Source organism: Eulemur rufifrons, chromosome 28 (genome assembly GCF_041146395.1).
Source record: "Eulemur rufifrons isolate Redbay chromosome 28, OSU_ERuf_1, whole genome shotgun sequence".
NCBI classification, from domain to species: Eukaryota; Metazoa; Chordata; class Mammalia; order Primates; family Lemuridae; genus Eulemur; species Eulemur rufifrons.
In genome coordinates, this window is record NC_091010.1 from 47362975 (window position 1) to 47383210 (window position 20236).

The window sequence follows — 20236 nt, forward strand, 5'->3', positions numbered from 1 at the left end:
CTCTTGGCTTCAAAGACACTTTGGGAAAGGACTTTGCTGGGGCTCACACTGCTTCATCAATAGAAGTTAGTGCAAGTATTATCTGAAGAGCAAGTGGCTTTACAAACAAATACTGCCTAACAATCCCTCCCTCCCAAACACACACATCTAGCCTGCAGACATGATGGGATCTACAACAGGATTAGGGCTAGTACCCTCTGGCTTCACACCCAGTCCCTTTGTGCAGCTGAGCTCAGCCCTGAAGTGGTGTAGGGAAAACCCTGGAGCTGAACGTCAGGCACGGATGAAGATACACACACACACACACACACACACACACACTCTCAGCAGAGTGGCCACAAATGCTGCAAGGAGAGCCTTGCAGCCTAATTCAGTGGAACTGGACACCTTCCTTTCTTTAACTCTCTTGACTTCTTATCTCTCCCCAAGCTTCTCCCCTGCCTTACTAGGGTGCAGGAAGCAAGAACAAAGAGGATTAGAAAGATAGGTAATGGCAAAATAGGACCCAGAGGAGACAATGATTGGGAGATGACTGAGGAAACCAAATCAAAGTGGCTTTATTGCACCATTAAGTATATCCGTGAATCAAATGTGATGCATCAAATGAAAATACAACCAGAGAAGGTAGCCCTGAGACATGTGGTGGCTGAGGGGGAGAAGCGCCCCAGCCCTTGAGGAGCAGTGCTGGAAAAGAAACCATCATTAATATGGTTCCTATTCCAGAACTGGGCTTATAATCACAGAATGAATAGTCTAGGGCCTTGGGCCAGGGCTCAAACATAAGTGGAGTCAAGGGCCTTTCCCCATAGCCTCTGGTCCCACTGCTCCTCTCTAATAGCCTATGACAGCTTCCAGCAAGGCAGTTCACCCATTTCACCTTCCACCTAACCTAGCCCATCCTTAATAATGCTGGCACATGAAAAGTTTTGTTTAAAAAGGGCCAAAGTTTCCTCTCTTGGTTCTGCTCAGTACCCATCCCTCACGTCTATGACTTGTTCAAAGGGTAAACAGCAGTCAATTCTACCCCAGCTCCTGGGCCACAGAGAAATATGGACCTGAAAATATGAAGTCAGAGGCAGGGAGAAGGTAAGGTCAGGCTCATAATCACAGAAGGGAAAAACAAAAGATCCACAAGGTAGGTTACAGCAGAGGTAGACTTGGAAATAATGATCCTGTTCACTCTGTCACAGGCCAGTTAAACAGAATATCCCAGGGGGAGAAGATATCCTGCCCCAGGTCCTGTCAGAGTACAGTGTTAGGGAACGTGAAGAACTGACTCTGTGCTCTGCCTCTGGGGCTGAGAGAATCTTGGGTAGATCCTAGAAGGCCAGGCATAAAGGGGAAAAAGCAGGCACTCAACTGGTTTGTTTGGAGCTAAGCCTACAGCATCACATACCTGCCAGCAAGGAAAGAGGATTGGGAAAAACAATAGAATCTGTTCCAAAATTCCCCTTTTCTGCAGGGAGGAGTTAAGTAACAGCAGAAGTGGCCTCCTGGCAAGAGGGGCTGGCCGGTTTAGATCTGCAGCTTGTGTGCGATGGTGAGTACAGCCTTCAGGATGGGCATGAAGCTGGACACTTCACTGAAGCTGCTGCAGCCTGCCACCTGCGCGTGCACTGCGAGGCCCTGCTCAAAGCTTCCTGCATCCACACACCGGGCAATCTCGTGGAGCCCAGCCAGGACATGAGGCGAGAGCTGTGGAGAGATTGACCCTTGAGTTAGTAAGCCCATATCAGCCTCCACCCTGGCAGCATAGAAGGGATAAGAGAGGATTCAAGTTCTGGAGCCTAGTCCAGAAAAGATGTATGTATTTTGTGGGGACCCAGATTGAGGAGATCTTTGGGAAGAAAAGACACTGGGCTTCCTTTGGCCATGGGTGATGGCAGAAGGGCAAGAGGCAGAGGGAACACAGCTAGCTGTACTTACTGTCCCCTCGCAGATCTTCTCATACAGATATTCTAGACGCTGGGCTGCCTCATCCAGCTTCCTTTTTGTCTTCTGCAAGGAGAGAAATGGATTTATTTTTGTTTTTTGAAACAGGATCTCAGTCTGTTGCCCATGGTAGAGTGCAGTGGCATCATTATAGCTCACTGCAACCTTAAACTCCTGGGCTCAAGCGATCCTCCTGCTTCAGCTTCCTGAATAGTTAGGACTACAGGCATACACCATTATGCCTGGCTAAGTTTTTTTATTTTTTGTAGAGATAGGGTCTCACTATTGCCCAGGCTGGTCTCGAACTCCTGGCCCCAATCAATCCTCCTGCCTCAGCCTCCTAAAGTACTAGGATTACAGACTTGAGCTACCATGCCCAGCCTCAAAAAATGGATTCTGACCCCAGCCCCTAAGTCTAACACTACATAGGGTTATAAAGAATCACAATATATTAGAGCTAGATTGGCTTAATGCTACTTGCTCCATTTCACAGAGGAGGAAATGGAGACCCAGAGGGTAAGTGACTTGCTCAAGATGACACAGCCAGCAAATGAATGGCAGATTTCCTTATTCTTGGCTTCACCCTCCTTCTAGGACTTCCTGCTGCCTTTAAGTTTTGATGCTGTTGAGTCCTGCTGAGGAGCCAGACTTCAGACCAGAATCCAAGTCCCTCCCCTGTTCCTCATGGACATAAATATAAGATACAGACAGCATGTTAAGGGACAGTGAGAAGAGAGTCATACAAAGAACTGGTCTATAGCTGAGGGGTCCTAGAACCAGCGAGGGGTGTGAGGAGAGCATTGTGGGGAAGGTTCAGACTCACTAAGTCAGCTGCAGACAAGGAACAGCGCTGGAGAAGTGCCTCAAAGCTGGTCTTCAAGGACTGATGCTCTGGGGGCAGCTCTTTCCTTTCCATCTCCTCAGGTGGCAATTGCTGAAGTTGCTGATAAAGAGGTAGGAAAAAGACAGACAGGCAAGCTTTCCTTCTCATGGCTTCTCTAAGGACTAGTCCACAGTGATTCAGAATCACACTGCTCCCATTAGGACACAGCAGAGTTGGGGAGAGGAGCACTCTCCCCTCTTCTCTGCAGTAAGGACACCTGGTACCCAATCCAGTTTCCCCCAGCTCAGAGACTGCCTCTACCTTGAGGAATGAGACCCATCTAACATGCTCCCCACTTTTCCACACCCAAGGAGGGCTGGAAGGTTTCCCAGGGGAGGGTAACACATTGTCCCTGTCACCTGCAGGCTGAGTTCTCCTGGGGCTCCTGGGGGAGCATGACTCATACTGGAGACAGGGGGCTGTGAGGGAAGGATCCTTCGTGGTTCAGGGCTGAGGCTCATAACTGGAGCAGTAATTGGTGCTGGGGGCATAAATGTCTCTGGCAGCTAAAGAGAGAGAAAGGCACATGAGTCTAAGCTAAGAGACTCCATAGGCCCTGATTTCAGGGAGTGGTGGAAATTACAGTGAACAAGGAGACAGAAGTGTGAGTGGGAAACAGGGAAATGGGAAGACTGGTATGAGTATGTAAGAGGGAAAGAGGAGGGTGCTGAGGATAGAAAAGTGAGGACAGCCTGAAAATGGGAAAGACTGACTGAATTCTGTAAGGAACTGGAATGTGGGTCACTGGTGAATGTATGAGGGAGTGGGTAGGGAAAGATGCATGGACCTTTTTCCTCTGGAGGTTTCTCCTGGGGGCTGGAGCATCTTTCCAGGAATCTTGAGGTGCTATAGAGTAAAAATAGGTTTTTAGTGGCATAGTCAGGAACATTGGAAATTTCTGGTCTGAAGGCTGGAAAAATTGTTTTAGTTGGAGTCCACCATACCTCCCTCTGCAGACCAGCCACACTCCCAGCCACTCTCCACCCCAAGGGGTCCCAGTTCACTGAAGAAAAAGACTCTCAAGGTAATCATGGGGAGGGGAGGAAAAGGAGGCAATAACCCAAAAGAGGGAAGCCATGGAAGGAAGACTGACCTGGATGGGAAGTCAAGATGCCAGTGGCTGTGAGGGTGCTAGAGCATGGAGCACCTGGCCCTCCAGGAGGGTATGCAGCAGGGAAGCTGGCAGGAGGGCCTGGGGGCTGGGAGCTCATGGGTCTGGGACCTAGTGGTCTCACAGGAGGCAGAGAGAGCAGTCTAGAAGTTTCAGGCAGGGGGGTTGGGCCAGGCTGCATGATGTCTAGGGATGCCATGGGTGGAGAGGGGCCAGGAAGAGGGCATGTTCCGAGGAATCCCACAGGGTTAGGAGCTTGAGCTCTTTGCCCTCGTAACAGTTGTGGCTGAGACAAAGCTGAAGTAGAACAGAAACAGGGTATTTGCCACCAAACTTCAATTCAGGAGAGTCACAGAGCACATTACGGAGGAATAGGACAGCAATTTAAAAAATCTACCCCCACAATATGCTGAAATAATAATAAAAAAAAGTAAAAAAAAAAATCTAATAAATAATTAATACATGTTTATGGAGATCTATAATTTATAAAGTACCTTTAACTATATTCCTTATTTAACCTGCAAAACAATCCTGTAGCATCGAAATAACCAACATAACTACTTTAGTGGCCAGGTGCAGTGGCTCACGCCTGTAATCCTAGCACTCCGGGAAGCTGAGGCGAGCGGATCGTTTGAGCTCAGGAGTTCGAGACCAGCCTGAGCAACAGCGAGACCCCCGTCTCTACTGAAAATAGAAAGAAATTATATGGACAGCTAAAAATATATATAGAAAAATTAGCCAGGCATGGTGGCGCATGCCTGTAGTCCCAGCTACTCAGGAGGCTGAGGCAAGAGGATGGCTTGAGCCCAGGAGTTTGAGGTTGCTGTGAACTAGGCTGACACCACGGCACTCTAGCCCGGGCAACAGAGCAAGACTCTGTCTCAAAAAAAAAACTACTTTAGTATATTACCAAAAGGAACAAAGTCAGTAAGTGACAGAATCAGGAATTCAGACTTCAACTTCTAAGCTCCTCTCACTAGAAAGACATACTGCCTCCCCAATCCATGGTGGTCATGCCAGTTGCTTCCCTGAGACATCTGTGCTCTACTCAGGCAAATCTTCATTCACTCACTCACCAGGCCTCACCCCAGGGCCCAAAGGCAAAGGCTGGACTTCCTGGGGCCCAGGTACCCTGTAGTCACTTATATTCTGCATTCTGGAGCCCTGATAAAGGTTAGGATGGGAAGGTGTCAAGGGCATCACTAGGGATGACTGAGGTGTGAAAACCCTTGGCCTTGGAGTTGGAACCTGCGAAGAGAAAAAAAAGGTCAGCTCTTGGAAAAGTAAGTAATTGAAAACAGAAAAACAATAGAGAAAATTCATGAAAAACTATTTTTTTGAAAAAAAATCAATAAAATTGATAAACCTCTATAAATATTGATAAAGATAAAATGAGAGAAGACATAAATCATCAATATCAGAGATGAAATAGGCAATATTGCAACAGACATTGAAGCCATTAAAAGGACAATAAAAAATACTATGAATAATTTTACATCCATAAATTTGACAACTTAGCAGAAATGGAGCAATTCCTCAAGAATCACAAACTACCAAAACTCAGCCAAAATGAAAGAAAACTAGGTAGTCCTATAACTATTAAAGAAATTATGAACTCCTTGTTGTAATGTTTCCCCCTCCTCACTACTGCACTTGATTAGTCTAAAAAAATTTTTTTTAATTTAAACAAAATAAAAATTAAAAAAACAAGGAAATTGAATTTGTAATTAAAAAGCTCCCAAAAAAGAAATCTCCAGGTGTAGATGGTTTCACTGGAGAATTTTACCAAGTATTCAAAGAATTAACACTAAAGTTTATATAATCTCTTCCAGAAAATAGAAGGAACACTCCCTAACTCATTTTATGAGGCCAGTATTACCCTAATACCAACACCAGACAAAGACAGCATAAAATAAAACTACAGCTCAATATTTCTCATGAACTTAGACACAAAAATCTTCAATAAAATTTTAGCAAATCAAATCTAACAATGTATATAAATATAATATTCTATAACCAAGTGGAATTTATTCCAGGTCATATAAGGCTGGTCCAATATATTTAAAAATAAATCAGTGTAATACACCAAATCAACAAGCTAAAGAAGGAAAATCATATGATCATAGAAAATGATGCAGAAAAAAAACTGACAAAATTCAACACCCATTTATGATCCAGTACACAAGGTGCTATGGTCTGAATGTGGTCCCCCAAAATTCATGTGTTGGAAACTCAATCCGCAATGCAACAGCGTTGGGAGGTGGGGCCTTTTGGAAGCGTTTAGGCCATGAGGGTTGTGCCCATGAATAGATTAATGTCACTACAAAAAGGGTATATGGGAGTGGGTTCGCTTTCTCCTCCCTTCCTCCTTCTGCCCGTGAAGACACAGCATTCCTCCTCTCCAGAGGATGCAGCAACAAGGTGCCACCCTGTAATCAGACACCAAACCTGCTGGTGCCTTGATGTTGGACTTCCAAGACACCAGAACTGTTAGAAATAAATTTCTGTTCTTTACAAATTACTCAGTCTGTGGTATTCTGTTATAGCAGCACAAAATGGACTAAGACACATGAATAGAGGGAAACTCCTCAGCCTCAAACACAGCATCTACAAAAACCTATAGTTAACATCATACTTAATGGTGAAAGAGTGAATGTTTTCCCTCCAAGACTGGAAACAAGGCAATGACATTCATGCCCAACATTCTTATTTAACATTGTACTAGAAGTCGTAGTCACTACAATAAGGCAAGAGAAAGAAATTGAAGGCATACAGATTGTGAAGAAAGAAATAAAACTCTATTTGCAGATAACATGACTATCTACTTAGAAAACCTCATGGAGTCCACAAAAAACTCCTAGAACTAATAAGTCAGTTCAGGAAAGTCACAGAATACAAGATCAACACATAAAAATTAATTGTATTTCTAGTAATATATACTGACAATGAAGAAAACCCAAAACAAAAAATGTAATATCATTTGATTTCAAATTGCTCAAGAGAAAAATACTTAAGTACGAATTTAACAAAATATGTACAGAATTGGTATGATGAAAATTATAAAAAGCTGATGGAGAGAGCACTGGAGAGACATATCATGTTCATGGACTGGAATATTCAATAAAAATGTCAATGCTCCCTAAATTAATCTATAGCTTTAATGCAATTCCTATCAAAATCTCAGCAAGTTTCTTTGAAGACATAGACAAACTTATTCTAAAATTTATGGGGAAAGGGAAAGGTCAAAACAATTTTGAAAAAGAAAAATGAAGTGGGAGAAATTACACTTTCCCATGTCAAGACTTACTATATAGTGGTAGTAATCCAGACAGAGTAGTATTGGCAAAGGGATAGACACACAGACTAATGGAAAAGAACTGAGAACTAAGAAACAGATCCATACAAATATGCCCAATTAATTTTTGACACAGGAGCAAAATCAAATCATTGAATGGACAGACTTTTCAATAAATGGTGCTGGTGCAACCAACTGGATATCCATTGGCATACCTTATGTAAAACTTCATGGGAAAAAAAAAAAAAAAAAAGGCCGGGCGCGGTGGCTCACGCCTGTAATCCTAGCACTCTGGGAGGCCGAGGCGGGTGGATCGCTCGAGGTCAGGTTCAAGACCAGCCTGAGCAAGAGTGTGAGACTCCGTCTCTACTAAAAATAGAAAGAAATTATCTGGAAATAAAACTTCACACCTTATACAAAAATTAACCAAAAAACAGAATGTGAAAATTATAAAGCATAAAACTATAAAACTTCTAGGAAGAACATAGGAGAAAATTTTGAGGAACTAGGACTAGGCAAAGAATTCTTAGACTTGACACCAAAAGTATGACCCAGCCAGGCATGGTGGCTCACACCTATAATCCTAGTACTTTGGGAGGCTGTGGCTAGAGGATTGGTTGAGTCCAGGAGTTCAAGACCAGCCCAGGCAACATAGCGAGACCCCTATCTCTATGAAAAAATTAAAAAAAAAAAATCAACCAGGCATGGTGGCACATGCCTGTAGTTCTACCTACTCAGGAGGCTGAGGCAGTAGAGCTCAGGAGTTGGAGGTTATAGTAAGCTATGATCGTGCCACTGTACTCCAGCTTGGGTGATAGAGCAAGACCCTATCTCAAAAAAACAAAAACAAAAAAACCTCCAAAAAACAAACAAAAGCATGATCCATAGGTGGGAAAATTTATAAATTGGACCTCATAAAATTACAAACTTTTGCTCTGTGAAAGACACTGTTAAAAAGATGAAAAGACAAATTATAGACTGGAATAAAATATCTGCAAATTATATATTCAACAATGTGATTTATATGTTCTTTGGATCTAGAACATATAAAGAACTCTCAAAACTCAACATTAAAAAATCAAACAATCCATTCTCGGTGCAGTGGCTCACGCCTGTAATCCCGGTGCTTTGGAAGGCTGAGGCAGGAGGATTGCTTGAGGCCAGGAGTTTGAGACCAGCCTGGGCAACATAGCAAGACTCCATTTCTACAATAAAAAAAAATTAGCCAGATGTGGTGGCATGCACCTGTCGCCCCAGGTACTTGGAGGCTGAGACAGGAGGATCGCTTGAGCCCAGGAGTTTGAGGTTACAGTGAGCTATGATCGTGCCACTGTACTCTAGCCTGGATGACAGAGCGAGACCCTGTCTCTAAAAACACCCAAAAAACAAAAGCAAAAAACCCAAAACAATGGAATTAGAAATTAAGCAAGACATACACAGACATTCACTGAAGAAGATACAAGAATGGCAAATACAAAAATGAAAATATGTTCAACACAATTAGCCATTAGGGAAATTCAAATTAAAATCACAATGAGCTATTACCACACACCTATCAGATTGACTAAGTTGAAAAACAGTGATAACAGAAAATCCTGGTGAAGATGTGAAGAAAGTAGATCATTTTTATATTGCTGGTGGGAATGTAAAACGGTACAACCATTCTGGAAAATAGATTGGCTGTTCCTTTTAAAACTAAAAATGGACTTACCATACAACTCAGCAATTGTATCCTTACATTCCTAGGTATTTATCCTAGAAAAATGAAGACTTATTTTCACTTAGAAACTTACACTCAAATGCTCATAGCAGCTTTATTCATAATAGCCCAAAATCGGAAACTACCTAAATGTTCTTCAAAGGGTGAATGGCCAAGAAAACTGTGGTACATCCATACCATGGAATACCACTCAGCAATAAGAGTGAATGAACTATTGGTATGCACAATACCTTGGATGAACCTCAAGGAAACAATGCTAAAGTGAGAAAAGCCAATCTCAAAAAGCATACGTACTATATAATTCTATTTATGTACCAATTGAGAAATAACAATTATAGAGCTGGAGAATACATTAGTGATGCCAAGGGTTAGGGATGAAGGATGGATGTGGCTATAAAGGGGTAATACAAGAGAGTCTTGTGATGATGGTAAAACTGAGTATCTTGATAGTGGTAATGGTTACACACCACAATGTGACAAAACTGCATAGTTATATACACACACACAAATGAGTACATGGTGAAATCTTAATCTGTGGATTGTACTACTGTCAATTTTTTGGTTTTGATGTTGTACTGTGGTTATATGGGATGTTAGCATGGGGTAAGGTGGCATTGGGATGCAGGAGACTTCCAATTATTTCAAAATAGAAAAGAGAAAGGGGAGATAGAAGGGAGGGGAGGGGATGGAGGGACGGGGAGAGAAGTGAGAGGAAGGAAGAAAGAAAAGGAATTAGGGTGGGAATTGAACGCAGGATAAGATGAATCATCAGTGCTTCTGCCTGATACCTCTATCTTCAAATCTCCCTGGATTTTGTTCCCCAGCTCCTCTAGTTAGCTCATGGTCTCACATGTTAACAGTACCAAACCCACCTGGGAACTTTGGCCAGAACCTGGGGAATATTCTCAATTTTTTTTTTTTTTTTTTTTTGAGACAGGGTCTTGCTCTGTTGGTTGCCCAGGCTGGGGTACAGTGGTGTGATCAAAGCTCACTGCAGCCTCAAACACCTGGGATTAAGTGATCCTCCTGCTTCAGCCTCCTGAGCAGCTAGGACTACAAAGTGCATGCCACCATGCTGGCTAATTTAAAAAAAAAAAAAAATTTGTAGAGATGGGGGTCTCACTATGTTGACCAGGCTGGTCTCAAACTCCTGACCTCCTGACCTCAAGTGATCCTCCCACCTTGGCCTCAAAAAATGGCAGGATTACAGGTATGAGACACCTCGCCCAGCAATTTCTGTCAATTCTATCTACTAAATATCTCAAATCCAACCTCACTGTCTAGCTTTAGGTTATTTCATGTCCTCATCATCTCTTGCCATAGCCTCCTAACTGCCTCCCAGCCCAGCCTTCCTAAACATATAGCTAATCGTGTCATTCCCCTGAATAAAAATATTCAATAGGTCCTCCCCATCTTCAGGGTCAAATCTAAGTTCTTTAGCACAGAATGCCAGGTCCTTAGTGATCTCTCTCCTACCTGTTGCTCCAGCTTCATCTAACCTCACTTCATGGCCACAAACACCTGTGTTGCAGCCCCACTAAAATATTAGTTCCTCGAAAGGCTTCTGCTAACTCTTGCTTCAATGTCTTTGTACATACTGTTCCTGGTGCCTGAAACAGTCTTTACCTACCCAATTCCTTTGCCTAAATAACTTCTAATCTTCAAGATTCAAATCAAGCATCATACTCATTCTGAGACATTCCCTGAACTGCCCCCTTTCTCCCTCTCTCTCTCTCCCCTCTGCACATACATACACATAGTAAACTGCTTTCTTCTATATGATTTCATAGCACCTTGCCATACCCATCATGGCATTTATGCATTTTACTGTAGTTATTTTTTACATATCTATCTTTCCACTGCACTATGAGCAACTTTAGAGCAAGGATCATGATTTGTGCACCTTTATGTCCTAAGAGTCTAGTAGTTGTTCAATAAACATTTACTAGAAAAACAACAGAATCTATGCTATATGAAGTCAGGAATTTTCAGTTTTATTCACTAATATATTCCAAGTGCCTAGAACTATGCCTGGAATATAAGTATTTTGAATGAATGAACAAATGAATTAACAAATAAGGTCTTACCTGGTGAGAAGGCTGGGATCCCAGTCTGTGAGATGATGTCTCTTTAGAGTGGGGGGTAGCTCCCACAACAATCCGAGGGAAGGGGAAAGGGGGAGGCTGCTGGCCCAAGACAGCAGAACCTTGGGCATGAAAAAGCCGATCTCTCAGCTGCTGAACTGGTGGCTATAAGAGTTGTAATAAGGAAGGGCTGTGTTAAGTAAATAAAAACAATCAAACATCCTTTTTTACAAGCCTGGCTCCATATAGCAGTCAAACTTCAGCAGACCCTCTACACTCTAGCTACTTTAAATGACTCACAAAGTTCCCTAATCCCTGCCAAACACTTGTATACCTCCCCCTCTTGCTGTTCTTTTTACCTAGAATGCCCTACATCTGCTGGTAGGCTACTTTTCTTTGAAGGTCCAGCTCAGCTGTTTTAACCACTAGGAAGCCTTCCTTGACTTCTCCAGGCAAAATTAGCCCCTTCCCTGCAGTCCCACAGCACTTAGTATAAGCTTCTGTTATGGCACTATAAATTAGTGACATCTGATCTTCCCCTAGTAGATTATGACTTGCTTGAGGGATTAGATGTTATCCATCGTAGGAGCTACAGCATTAGCATAGTTCCTGGAACATGGAAATGCTCAGTCAGTGTTAGTTGATTGAATAAAGTGGTTTGTGCTTTCCATGTGGCCCCACTCACCTGAGCACAGTCACTGGGTAGAAAGCTCATGGCAGCAGCCAGGCTGCCCTGGGATGCCAGGAGGTTGACATACTGAGTGACCCTGTAGGCTGTGGCAGGGCCTGGGCTCACCCCATTAGAACCCTGCAGTAGCTCCAAGCTCCTGTTAAGGACCATCACCTTCTCCATCAGGTCCTATAGGGACAAGGATGAGGGTGGTAAGCCCTCTTCAAAGCACATCCTGCTCTCTAAGTCCAGGCAGGTCACCAAGGATTTTCTACTACTGGTAGAGGGCACCTGGCTGCACCCAGGTGAAGGCAGCAGACAATGATATGTAAGAGCCATGGCAGAGAAGGGCTCTGTCCTAACCTCCCAAGGTATTAGGACTGGATTCAACTGGGCCCACCTGGGTCTTAGATTTTTGTACATCTCTGCCTTCTCTTTTTCTTTCTGTATCCTTTCTGCTAGTATATCATCAATCATAGACTCTGTTATGCTAATTGTTTCAAGTGTGACTTTTGTCTCTCCATAAGTCTGTGACCCGCACCTTCTCTAGTTACCTGCAAAGCACCTGATAGTTAATATCCACACAAATTTTCACAGCAGCTAATAAAAAGGCCAAGCTCACAATTACTCAGATATTGAATAAACTTGTGGAACCAAACCCAAAATGGGAAAATACTATGAAGGTTAATACCAAGCTGTTGCTTCTCAGTCTACCCTGAAGGAAGGAGGTGATAATCTCACCCTTGGGTGAAGATCCAAGACATTGGGACCTTCACTTTTCCCTAACACCTTGGCTCCAACCTGTAACTAGAAGACTTGCCTCGGATATCTCTGAACATCTCTACTGCTAGACTCTCTTAAGGGCCTGGTATGGAGTAGCCAGTACCCTGCAGAGAAGGGGTACCTGCAGAGCCATGGGAGACGAAGCCTGGTGGCATTTTGCCCAGCACTCTACCAGCCGCTCCACACTCCCTGAGCACACGTAACAGAGTCTGGCTTCAGAGGTTAGTGCCCTGCTGCCCTCCTGCTCCATGCGAGTTCCCAGTATGTCTGCAGAGAGAAAAAAACTTCATTAATGGCATAGCTGTCCAGTAAGCCACCTTCTTCTCCTATTTGGAACAAGTGGAGGACACTGAGCTGTGGGACAAGTAGCTGGAGTGGCTTTAAGACAACACTGAGACTAACCCTGTTCTACATTGAAGGGCAAAGCTCTTGCCTCATGATGTGACAAGACAAAGTAAAATAGAACAATAAACGATCCCCACTAAAAGTACGGGCATGCATTATAGTCTTTGCACACTGGCTGAGCCAAACCTTCGCGCTGACCACAAGGCTTGGCCTCCCAGAGCTCAAGCTGTTCCTCTGCTTCCTCCCTGCATGTGTCCACTGACTCCATGCTGGAGCCACACCTACCACAGAGCTCAGGGAATTTCTCTGGGCCCGAGTATGTCAGTAGCAAGGCCAGTGCCTCTTTCCAGTTCTTCAGGCTACAGGTACACACCATGTCCTTCCAATTCTTTTGCACAACCCAGATTAGAAGCTGTAATGGGCAGAGAGAAAAGAAGGCCATCAGCCAGTCATCTGGTATAGGCAGTAGGAGTCATGCATAGGCTTCCTGTTACACCACTGAGTAGGGGCTAGTGTGAAGTAGGGGTAGAGTAAAGAGAGAGAGAGAAACAGGCAGATACTCTAAACACTGGTCCCACCTGACAAGGTCCAAGTAATCCCCTCCCTTCTTCTCCTGTATAACAGGCAGTTACCGAGGAGATCTTTGTTTTTTTCTTGGCCAAGTAGCGCTCCTGTGTTTGTTTCAGCAGATCTGTGCCCGCAGCCTGGGCCAGGATGATAGCATCAGCAAAGCGCTCTTCCTGTAGACACAGCTCCACGGCAGGGCCCAGTTCCCCAAGCAGGAGAGCCTGGATCAAGAGTCCATCAGCATCTGCAGACAGAGGCATCCCCTCCAATTAGACTGCCCTCAGACCCTAGCTTCCTTTCCCCAGAAGGGTTCACAGCACACCACCTATATCTCTATATCACCCAGCCTGCCTTGCTCCAAAAAAAAAAAAAAAAAACCCTCAAGTATAATTTCTTGGCAATAAAATCCCAGGGGTACCCAGGTATAGTAGTAACTAAAGACAGGACCCAAGGCAAGGGAGGTAACTCATGTGGCAGTATCACAGGTGTGACATGTGCTTGATTAGCATGGGCAGGGTCATACATCTTCTCTGAGCAAGAAGACAAGGATAGAAAAAAAGCTCTTGGTAGAAGGCCTTCCATCAGAAGGACCCATCTGTGAAAATCTACAACCAGAGAAAGCTAAAACTGGTAAGAGACTCACCCAGCATTTGAGATAGTGGGAAGGGAGAAGGAGGCCGGGGACAAGGAAGGAATGTCTCAAGTCCAAGAACTCTGGGCCCACTTACTCCCAAGCAGAGAGTTTCTCTCCCTTAGGATCAGGGTACCTTCTGTGATGGGGATCTCCCATGGAGTCATGTTTTGAGGGACCAGCTCATCAAAGAAGGCTGAGGAAGCAGAGGCTTCCTCTGTGGTGTGTTTGGAAGCCTGTATAAGGAAGGACAGAGGTGACTACTTAGGAAACAAACTCAGAAGACAGGCACAGAGCTGGCTTAGTAGCTCTCTCTGAGAGCACTACGATTTAGCCCTTAATGGGTGAAACTGAAAGAATAACCAGGTAAGGTTTGGGAAGGGACCTAGTTCATGGTTAAGACACAGCTCCACTCCCAACCCAAAAGCTTATGGACTCTGTGTCTCTAGTTCCACGAGAGTGAGGAGTTTGAAGACTTCAGCAGAAGCTAAGCATTTACTGAGAGCAAGCAAAGGGCCAGGAAGCGGAAGATACTCTAATGGCAAATCTCCTGTGCTACCCTAGGTAAGGCTGAGTGGGCGCCTACCACACCTGGCTGCAGAAGGCCTGTTGTGTGTTACTGCTGAGGTCATTTCCCTTGGGCTGAGGGCTCTCACCTAGCCCCAAGTCACTCTTCAACCATGTGGCCACCTGCAGGGAGGAATTTATGAGTACCACTCTTCCCAGCATAAAGTCAAATAAGCATTACATGCTCATCCCACTTCCACACCACACCAACTGGACTCCTAGGATTCTTGATCTATTTCCCTGAAAAAAGCCTAACTCCAGGAGGTAAAATGCTCACATATGCAATAATTAAGCTCAGGAAGAGATATTCTGAGATGGGTTTCCTCTGGTAGGATTCTCTTGTTCTCTGCAACAAGTACATGTTTCTGATATGAAAAGCAGCTTACCTTCTTCTGAAGCTCATCTTTACTGTATCCTAAAAGCTTCAGAAATTTCATTCTTGAGTCTTGCTCTAAGGTCACCTAAGAAACCACAGAACACAGAAAAGTCTCCATTAAATGAATGTGAATGACCCTTGTGATGCACCAAGCTGGATGTCTATGCCAGTGTACTGTCAAATATAGTTCTTTGTACTACCAGAAGTGCCCTCAGCAGTACATCTCTCCCTTTTCCTCCCCAGATTTGATTTATTCCTGGATGTGGGCAGTGTTAACATAACCCCTCACCCCTTCTGCATGAGAATTTAACCTTCAGTTGACTTCCTAACTCTGTTACCCTGGTAACCTGGTAAGAGTAAAATGTCAGATGTTTCTAGTCAACATTGTGATTGGTGAATTGCATCTGGACTGGAACTATGTAAACTATAAATAATTTATGTGGACACTATGCTTACGTTTCCCTGACTGCAATGACTTTTGTAACTGGACAGATCCCTTGCAGGGATTCTGGAAGCTACGGTTTTGCAGCTGGCATAAGAGATATTGGCTTTTGTGGGCAAGAAGCTCCTAAGTCAAGGCAACTTTTACACCTGCTGATGTACGACTCATCTCCTTGCACCTGGACTGTCTTATGAGTTGCTGAAGACGAGAACTCTGGATTGCTGCGTGGACTGCTGAAAGGACTCCCACAGAAGACCGCCTGATGCTACCCTGCTGAGGTCCCTGGCCCATATCCCTCTGAGGAGACTGATGCCAAATGTAGCCTACAGTAGCCTTGAGAGTCTGAATGTTTAGTTGAGAAGACCCCTGGTAGAAGATGCATGGATATAGTAAATAAAGTCAGCTTCCCACTCAGTGTCCCAAACACTGAGGAACAAGCCTTCCTGAAGCCCCCCTAATCTGGGTTAGCTGGCCTAGACCTTCATTTATTCCACACTGAACGTGAATTCTCACAATGATCTTTCTCACAGTCTCTCTGGGCCCCCTGTTCCTTCATGCTCTTGGAAATGTTCATCTACACTTGACTTCAGGAACCATCATGATAGGCAGCTTTTGGGTGGCTTTTAAACCAGACTCCCCTCTGTCCCATAGGTACTGCTGTCTCCTTTGCTCAGTAGTGTAAAGGCTGAACTCCTGCCCACTCCCTCTGTTCTCTCTCCCACCTCATCACTCCTAGAGCTTGCAGCCTGCTTATAATAGGAACATATTTCTTACTCTTTTCTTTCCACCTCTTTCTTTAGCTTCACTCTATAGCCAACAATCTTTCTCAAATCCTTCTTCTCTTTCCCAGTTTCCCAATGTCTACCTTCATAAAGTTCTGCTATGTTTAAAGCTCAGACTCTCAGCTCAGACACGGCTTACCCTTCTTTTTGCATTCCTCTCTACAATTCCAGAGATTTGCATAATCCTCCCACTGCCTGACCAGTCAGCTCCCTCTCTTCCTTCAGATCTCTCACTTGTTCATTTCCTTTGACAGGAATAGCACTCCTCCTGATGTCATATACAATTTGAAATTAAATTAGAATGGGAACTGAATCCACACCTCCAGAGTACAGTGGCCCACCCACAAGGACTTGCCTTGGGTTCCTTGAAACAAACTCAAAGCCTTCTTATGACAAGGTACCCTTCAAACAAATCTTTTCCTTCTCTTCTGTTCCTCTTTCCTTCCTTTCTTCTTCCTTCCCATCACTTTATCTGCCCTTTGGCATGATCCTGTGAAAACCTTCACCTTGGCTCTGGTAAAGTATCTAGGACATCAGCAATAGTAGCAACAAAGGAAAACATCTCTTATACTCTCCATCTTCCCTAGCCGTTTCATAAATGGCCTATAAGCCTCTGGTAAAGGGTGAAGATTCTGTGTCCAGAGGGTGGGTGTAGTGTGGGGGGAAAAGCAATGAGAGTTAGGGCCTCTGTAATCTGGGTGACAATGTGGTTGTGCCTCTCCTGGAGTTGACAGTGGTTGTAGTTCCAGGCTTTGGGGAGCAGCCACCCTTCAGGCCTTCTACCTTTAGGAACTGCCACAGCATCTTTTCACTTTGCAGTGAAGCTTGCTGGTTCTTGTTCTGACAATAACTCAGGAGATTTCCAGATTCCAGGGCCTTCTGCAGCTCAGTTGATCGTATCAGCAATTCGGATTCTGTGGTGACTTGACTGATGAAGACTTGGCGGGGGCAAGGCTGTGGCACATGATGGGCAGGGGAGCTGGGGAGGCCAAAGGTAACCAGCTTACCTCCAAACTGGTGAGGAAAAGCAAGACGGGTAAAGGTTACACCTTTAAGCCAAAAATGAACACCAAGTCAGGATCACAGGGAGGCTATCTACTGGTCATCACTAGGATAGGAAATCAATAATAAGAGAGCTCTTGGGAGTAGAATAGGATCAGGAATCAAGTATCAAATGTGCCCTCATACCAAAACCACTTCTGCACTCTTAGCACCATCATACTAAAACTTCACCACATTGTACCATCTTCGGCTCACCTGTCCTGTTACCACCATTCTCCCAGTCACCTGGACTAAACACTGAAGCATTTTCAAAGCCTTTGTACCCATTATAGCCAGGAAGCAAAATCTTACCTCTTCTTGTTCAGTCTCTCACGCAGGTCTCCTCCATGCTAGCACACCCAAATTACTGGAATCATTTGCTAGCATTCTGTTTTTTCCCTCCTCTAACCCAAGCCTTAGACTACCACTCTATTGCTTGTACCACCCTGCTGCTACTCAGGAGCTTATATTTGTGTCACAAAGCCACAGGAGAGAGCTTAAGTTCCTCTTCCTGCAGTGCACAAAACCTCATAAAATCAGGGCCAAACCCATCTTTCCCAGCATCTCTCTTTCCTGCTCATTTATGTGATTGCTCCACATCTCCACAATGCCTGGTGCATTCCTGCTTCTGTACCTTTGCCCACAACACCACTTCTACCTGGAGCATCCTACTCATCAAATTAGATACTTTATATAAGCACCTGGCACAGAATAGGAGCTTAGAATGGCTCCTTTTACCCCAGCAGTTCGCAACCTTGGCTGCACATTAAAACCACCTGGAGAGGTATCTGGAGTCACCAGGCCACACCCCAAATAATAAAATCAGAAACTCTGGGGGTGGAAGGAGGCATCAGTATTTTTTTTAATTCTTCAAGTTATTCCAATGTCTAGCCAACGTTGACAACTACTGCTTTACTCTCTAACTCTTAACTATTTCTTTTTCTAATCTCTGCCTCCTTAGTGAACTTTCCCAGTTAGAATTCTTCTTTATCTTAACTCCTCAGCACAAAATCTATACCACAGCTTACTACTAACAAAACCATTTTAATTTTTGATTTGCATAGTACTTGATAGTTTTACAATGTGCTTACATGTATTCTCATTTGAGGTTCATATCAATTCACTAACTGAAGCAGGACAGGCATTACTATACCTGTTTTACAGATAAGAACACTGAAGTCCTGCAAGGTTAAGTGACTTGCTCCAGGTTACCCAACTAATAAATGACAGATCTATGATAAGAACTCAGGCCTCTTGAGCTCAGAATTCTTCACCTCCCTACCTCTTTTTTTCTTAAGCTCACTGCCTCTTTTGAGTGTGGTAATCTTACCTCCTTAATAAAACTGTTTCCTTTGAAAATAAGAACTTCTACTTTTATACATGTTTTCAATTCAAATCTAATATTTAAAGCATTGTACTAGGTACTTCAGGGCCCTGCTATTCAAAGTGCTGGTCTGAAGACCAGCAAGGGTATCACCCAGGAGCTTATTGGAAAAATCAGAATCTTGGGCCCTATCCCAGGCCAAATGAACTAGAATCCGAATTTTAATAAGATCCTCAGGTAATTTATATGCACATTAAAATCTGAGAAGCACTGTTTTGGGGATATAAAAATGAACAAGACATAGTCCCTATCCTTAAGGAGTCCATTACTTAGTAGGGTCTCCACACATGTTTATAAATAACTTTAGTGCAGTTAGAATGTATCATTACAGGAGTATAAATCTGTGGGATTATAGAGGAAGGTTAATTTTGACTAGGGTTAAAGACAGACATCATGGAGGAGGTGGTATTTAAGTGGGAGGCCTTAAAAGGCTACAGTAGGATTCAGCGGGCCCAGGAAAGAAGCTGAAGGGCAGGGCACAGCAGAGGCAGGGGAGCTGAGAAGTTATTCACAAGGCAGAAAGGAGTCACATGTAACTGGAGCATAGGGAACACATGAGAATGAGATGGCACTGGAAGGGGAAATGATGCCCTGTGCACATTTAGCCTTGAGTCTATAAGGCAGTGGAGACTCAAAGGTTTTGAGCAGAGGAATGACAGGATGAAATCTATTTTTATTTTCCTTCTTTGTATTCCTTACTACCAGCCCAGACATGAAAGAGTCAGAGAAAACTCAGATAGAGTTGCAGGCTGTTCTCCGTAAGCAAGAGGTCTAAGGCAATCAATTCCTTTTCAGAACTGGCACCACAAACATGGTGTGGAATGGGTGAAGGGGTAGAGAAGGAATAGTAACTCTCTGCTTGAGAGGTAAAGAGGGACCTGATCTGAGACAGAGGCGGTGGGAATAAATCTTCTAGAGAACTTAACTCCATGCTGGGCATATGGCAGGCTTCACAGCCACATACACACACACACAACTATAGCCATACACTCATTGCACTTACGGCAAATGAAACGCCTGCAGGTCTTCTAATCCATTTGGGGGGTTTTTTCAGGGGAGGTATCAATGATGCTTGGGCCACCTGCTCTGGTACCTGCAATGGTGGGAGAGGCTGGCCTTTGCTGAAGGAAGAGGAGATCTAGGGGAAAAAAGACATCTGCATCACTAGCCTGAAGTGGCAGCTTAGCTAAGAACTCCATCTACAAACTCCATTTTAGGAGGAATCCTTGAGATACTCAATTTGACCTAGAAAGGCCAGACTCCCATATTCCAGGGGATGGGGATGGGACTGGGACTGGTTGTGAGGGTGGGACTCCCAGGCAGTAGGCTCTGGGAAAGCCTACTACATTCAAAGCCTACAATGGAATGTGGTACAAAATGGATCTATAGGAGAGAGAGAGAAAAGATAGTTCATACTCTGGAAATAATGGTCCCATCACAGAGATCCACTGTTCCTGAAATACTACAGGGAACATCCAATAATAAAAGTCAAGGTGAAGGCCTCCTTTTTACTGTGTACTCCTTTGTACTGTGGCAGAAACTAACACCCTCCCAGGAAGATGAGCACTGAAGCAACAGTTCAGCCCTCCCAAACCCAGGGACCTGGTCTCCCAGTCTCCAATA

The 20236-nt window shown here is 44.1% G+C and overlaps 1 protein-coding gene across 4 annotated transcripts in view; it reads right to left on the reverse strand.

The window, feature by feature from the left end:
- Positions 1-529: 529 nt before the first annotated feature.
- Positions 530-20236, reverse strand: part of SEC31B (SEC31 homolog B, COPII coat complex component) — a 33366-nt gene continuing 13659 nt past the window's right edge. For all 4 annotated transcript variants that reach the window (XM_069460113.1, XM_069460114.1, XM_069460115.1 and 1 more), the window contains 17 exons: positions 19617-19751; positions 16972-17202; positions 14975-15049; positions 14613-14711; positions 14158-14257; positions 13456-13634; positions 13109-13235; positions 12600-12745; positions 11711-11884; positions 11029-11190; positions 5003-5174; positions 3909-4223; positions 3603-3661; positions 3175-3321; positions 2756-2875; positions 1927-1998; positions 530-1695 (listed from right to left, as the gene is read on the reverse strand). In XM_069460113.1, the coding sequence (XP_069316214.1) occupies positions 1516-1695; positions 1927-1998; positions 2756-2875; positions 3175-3321; positions 3603-3661; positions 3909-4223; positions 5003-5174; positions 11029-11190; positions 11711-11884; positions 12600-12745; positions 13109-13235; positions 13456-13634; positions 14158-14257; positions 14613-14711; positions 14975-15049; positions 16972-17202; positions 19617-19751 (2493 nt within the window). In that variant the 3' untranslated portion in view covers positions 530-1515. The remainder of the gene's footprint in view (positions 1696-1926; positions 1999-2755; positions 2876-3174; positions 3322-3602; positions 3662-3908; positions 4224-5002; positions 5175-11028; positions 11191-11710; positions 11885-12599; positions 12746-13108; positions 13236-13455; positions 13635-14157; positions 14258-14612; positions 14712-14974; positions 15050-16971; positions 17203-19616; positions 19752-20236) is intronic.